At 42.4% G+C, this 5317-nt stretch overlaps 1 protein-coding gene across 2 annotated transcripts in view; it reads right to left on the minus strand.

Moving 5' to 3' along the window:
• The window catches only part of Nup88 (nucleoporin 88), a 30960-nt gene that overhangs the window by 10630 nt on the left and 15013 nt on the right, over positions 1-5317 (minus strand). For both annotated transcript variants that reach the window (XM_021211652.1, XM_021211653.2), the window contains exons 6-7: positions 4465-4651; positions 2805-2952 (exon numbers count right to left, since the gene is read on the minus strand). In XM_021211652.1, the coding sequence (XP_021067311.1) occupies positions 2805-2952; positions 4465-4651 (335 nt within the window). The remainder of the gene's footprint in view (positions 1-2804; positions 2953-4464; positions 4652-5317) is intronic.

The following is a 5317-nucleotide window of genomic DNA, read 5'->3' on the forward strand; positions in this document are numbered from 1 at the left end:
GAGAGAGAGAGAGAGAGAGAGAGAGAGAGAGAGAGAGAGAGAGAGAGAGAGAGCACGCACAAGCAAGCATGCCTGTGGAGAACACCTTTCAGAAAGCCATTTCTCGCTTCACTATATGGGTGCAGGGATCTAACTCAGGCTGCCAGGCTTGGTGACAAGTGCCTTAATCTTCTCAGCCACTTTGCGACCCTCCCTCTTTTCTTTTTGAGTCAGGGTCTCATGTAGCCCATGCTGGGCACAAACTTAGCTGAAAAAAGGCCTTTAACTTCTGACCCTAACCCTGACCCTGACCCTGACCCCCAAGCACTACAGACCTATGCTCCTCCTCTGGTTTATGTGGTGCTAGGGACTGAACCCAAAGCCTTGTCCACGTTAGGCAAGTCCTTATCATTAGCTACATCTTCTGCAAAGAAAAGGAGCTGGAGAAATGGCTCAGAGGTTGAGCAGCTGCTCTTTCACAGGTCCTTGTTCAAATCTCAGCAACTACATGGTGTTTCAAAACCATATGGAACTACAGTTCTAAGGGATCTGACTGACACCCTCTTCAGGTCTCCGTGTATGTGGTGCACAGACATACATGCAGGCAAAACACCCAAACACATACATAAAATGGCTAAATCTAATTTAAAAAATTTCAAAAAGATTAAAATGGACTAATATGGGTTATCAGTTGTACACGCCTTTAATCCAGGCCAGCTTGGTCTATAAAGTGAGTTCCATGACAGTCACAGCTATACAGAGAAACCCTGTCTCAAAAACAACAACGACCCAATCAAACAAACCAAAAGATAGCAGTTCACTTTGTAGACCAGACTGGCTCAAACTCTCAGAGACGCACCTGCCTCTGCCTCTGACTCCTGAGTGCTGGGATTAAAGGTGTGTATCACCATACCTTAGATGGAGTTCTGATAACTATTAAAAACAGTAATCTACTATAAAAAATTTTCAAAGATGTTGGGTCTAGCAGTACATGCCTGTAATCCCAGCACTTAGGAGGCTGAGGTAGGAGGATGTTGAGTTTGCAGCCAATTGTGCTACACACTAAGACTGTCCATAAACAGAACAAATAAGTAAACAAGGCTACCTGTGGCCATGGGGAAGGCAAGTGTCAGTAATCCTAAGACTGGCACATGCAGGCAGGCAGGACTGGGAGCTGCATACCAGCCTGGGCTAAACAGTGAGCTTAGGCCAGCCTGGGCTACACAAGACTTTGTGTCAGCTGAGTCAAACCAAACATATCAAAACACTGCCTATCAAATCATCTCTCTGAACAACAAAATACTGAAAATTTTTATTTGTACAAATTTGAGACTTAAGATACAAACCAGCTCATCTACCATTGTTTAATTTTTTAAAAAAAAAAACCATTTGGGATGTTAATGTCTCCAGGAAAAAAAAAATTTAATATTATGATATAACAGAAAAGTTAGTTCTGAAAAAAGGCCAACATTTAAGCCATCTTTAAGATTTAGTTCAGTAACTGTATTATGCCTTAAGCACAGATAAGAACAAGTCAGAAATGAGTTTCACAAGAGATTGTTACTTTCATTAGAAGAACCAAGAAAAAAATGTTTGCACTCGATACTTCCAATAAAGACATTCGGTGATGTCTACTCTTGGCTGTCAACCTGACCACACCTGTAATGACCAAAAACTGAGGCAACTTGGTATACTTTCCTGATGGAATTATTTGAAGTGGGAAGATCCACCTTAAATGTGGGTCACGCCTTCTTGTGGCAGCCTGTATAAAGGGAAGGAAGAAAGAAGCTGCTTCTGCCTGCCTGCTCTAACCCTTGTTTCACTGATACCAGAGCCTAACTGTCTGAGACACACACTGAAGGCCAGCTGAGACATCCAGCTTCATGGACTGACCAGCTCCTGGATTTTGGTCTTTCCATTGAGATACAACCATTGTTAGACCACAGTAAGACACACTAGTAAATCCTCTTTATGTATTAAGTGCCATGCCTGTCTGTTTTCTGCCATGACAATAATGGACTAACCCTCTAGAACTTTAAGCAAGCGTACAATTAAATGTTTGTTTTTTGTTTTTGTTTTCTTTTTTGTAAGAGTTGCCTTGGTCATGGTGTCTCTTCATAGCAATACAGCAGTAACTAAGACACATGTGTATCTGTATAAGGAAACCAAATACCTTACATTACTTCACCTCACTGTGTACTCATCTATCAGGTTCTCATACTTGGGTGTTTATATTGCTGAAAACACTAACTAGACATGCTTAGTGACTTCTCTTTGCAGTTTTATTATATTAGGAATGTTGCTTTGATATATAATCCGAGATGGCCTTGAACCTTCTGATTCGGCCTTCTGTTGAGATTAAAGACAGGAAAAAGTCATCATCAAACACATGGGTGGCACCAGTGGGTAAAGTGCCCACTACCAAGGCCTGATTCTCAGAGTCCATGTAAAATAGAAAGAATCAGAGAGCTGTCCTCTGGTACTCAACCTTCTCTCTCTCTCTCTCTCTCTCTCTCTCTCTCTCTCTCTCTCTCTCTCTCACACACACACACACACACACACACACACACACACAGAGAGAGAGAGAGAGAGAGAGAGAGAGAGAGAGAGAGAGAGAGAGAGAGAGAGAAATAAAATTAATCATGTGAGTGGAGCCACACAGAGTATGTTAAAATGAGTTTGCCTAGCAGAGTGTACTGTGTAGTAACTAAAAGTCCAAAAAGAATCCGATTAACTTTTCAAAAATTGAGAGCAGAAATAAACCATACAGTAAGTACTAAACTATAATGCTAAATTAGTATAAATACAATGGGTAAACACCTTACCTCTGTGCAGTTTAATTGGACAGGAAAAGTCAGAAGCGAAGGGATCATCCTCCCCAGACGCCAGTTTCAGGGCCAGCTCTAACTCAACACACTCAAACACGTACAGAGAAGGGATGAGGTCAGCCCTGGGGTCCCAGGACTTTTCTAACTGTTAAAAACACGGAGGTGAAACAAAGACCGGTATTTAGACCACTCATGAATTTGAAAATGTACACAAATACAGAAACAAAAAAGACAGTCCAGATAGTCCTTTCAAATGTTGGATCAGATAGTCCTGCCCCATCCTTAAACATCTATCTCCCCCGTTAACCTTAAACAGCAACAACAAAAACATCAGAAGCCTGGGGAAAAGCTAGCCTAGTGGTCCCAAAGGTCAAAACCTTTGTTACCAAGGACTAGACTATAGAAATCAAGCTGGGTATGGTGCACGCCTTTAATACACAGGAGGCAGAGGCAGACTGATGTCTGTTCCAGGCCAGCTTGGTCTATGTAGCAAGTTCCAAAACGGACAGGGCTACACAGAGAGACCCTATCTCAAGAAACAAACAAACAAACAAAAAGGCTATAGAGGCCCAGAATCGCCATCAACAGTGGTGTTAATAAATGAACAGGAAATCTGGCAAGCACTGTAACCTCAGCATGGAGTGGGACATTAAAGCAGGAGAATCTCAGTCACAGATTTCAGTCACCTTGGTCCATAGAGCGAGCTTAAGGCCAGCCAGACACATAATGAAACTGTCTCAAAAGTCCAACAACAGGGGTAAGAGAAATGGCTCAGAGGCAAAGTGCACTGTCAGCTCTTGCACCAACCACTGTCAGTTCCCAGCACCCACATGACAACTAACAACCACATCTAACTCCAGTTTCAACAGAGATGCCCTTTTTCTGAACATGTAATTTTTTTTTTTTTAAGTAAATTTAAAAACAAAAGAAGCCGGGCGTGGTGGTGCACACCTTTAATCCCAGCACTCGGGAGGCAGAGGCAGGCGGNTTTCTGAGTTCGAGGCTAGCCTGGTCTACAAAAGTGAGTTCCAGGACAGCCAGGGCTATACAGAGAAACCCTGTCTCGAAAAACCAAAAAAAAAAAAAAAAACCTAAAACAAAATAAATAAACAAAACAAAAAACCAAACAAACCTTAAAAGCTTACAACAAGTATGGTCTAACCTTTTATTTACCATGTATCCATATACACCTACTCACGTATATATAACCTACTCACATGCTTTATCTGCAAGTATGTCTGTGTACCACTTACATACCTGGTACCCACAGAAGCCAGAAGAGTGTGTTAAGATCACCTGTGAGCTGTAGGTGATAGGAATTGAACCTGGGCCTTAAGAGAGTGGCCAGTGTTTATCCCCTGAGCCCTCTCTCCAGCCCCAAGAGCAATCTTCTGTTTAGAGGATTCAACTTACTGGTGCAGGGTATAAACCCTTAATACGAAGGTCAGAAACAAATACAGTTTCATGGACTCTAAATTAGGCAAATTTCTTCTTTCTACTTGGACTCTCAATGATTCTTATATAAACCATATAATTACCAAATTATCCAACGTGCCATATGTAAGCTAGAATTTCTCATATTAAGTAATCAAACTGGCCCATGAACTATACCTGCTATTAAAGATATGAAAGATAGCAACATTAGCCTGTTACTTACCGTTTGGTCATCTTCTTCTTCTCCCTCTAGTACAACACAGTGGTACAGCATTCCTGACTCAGTCGCAATTACTAAGATATTGGGAACACAGGGCAAACAGAGAATGGCACAGGCATCGTAACCATAGTTATCTTCAGCTGCAGGATGCATAGGCAGTGGGCCCAACAGCTTCCCAATAGTCCCTGGGCTAAAGGAAGAATAAAAGCATTATCAGGAAAACGCTCACAGAAGGAGGCTGTCCCTACTTGTCCTTCCCAATCCCATCCCAACAGTGGTGACTCTTGGTCTGAGATCATCTTCCTTGAAAGGAAAACTGCAGTGCCTGAAGAGATTCCCGGTTTTTGTTTTGTTTAGTTTCTTTTTTCCTTTCAGACAGAGTCCGATGTAATCTAGGTTGCCTTAATTCCTGATCCCCTGTCATAGCTTCCAGAGCTAGGATTCTAGGAGAATGCCATTATGCCTTAGAAGACACTAGATTGTCACACTATGAGGTTCAGGGGCAAGACTGGTATCTACTGGTGGTGGTAAGATTGGAGGTCCCATCCCCGTAATTACTACCCTACCAGACAAAACAGAGGGACAATGGGTCGCTGGTTAAGAGCACTGGCTACTCTTGAGGACCTGGGTTCCACTCCTAACACCCACATGTGACTCATAAATGTTTGTAGTTCCAGTTCCAGGGGATCTGATGTCTACTTCTGGCCTCTGCCAGCACCGCATGCATGTGGTACACATACATACAGTTAGGCAAAACACACATATACATCAAATATAGATAAATTAAAAAAATAAAAATAATGCCGGGCATGGTGGCGCACGCCTTTAATCCCAGCACTCGGGAGGCAGAGGCAGG

The sequence above is a fragment of the Mus pahari genome, chromosome 14 (assembly GCF_900095145.1).
Source record: "Mus pahari chromosome 14, PAHARI_EIJ_v1.1, whole genome shotgun sequence".
NCBI lineage: Eukaryota > Metazoa > Chordata > Mammalia > Rodentia > Muridae > Mus > Mus pahari.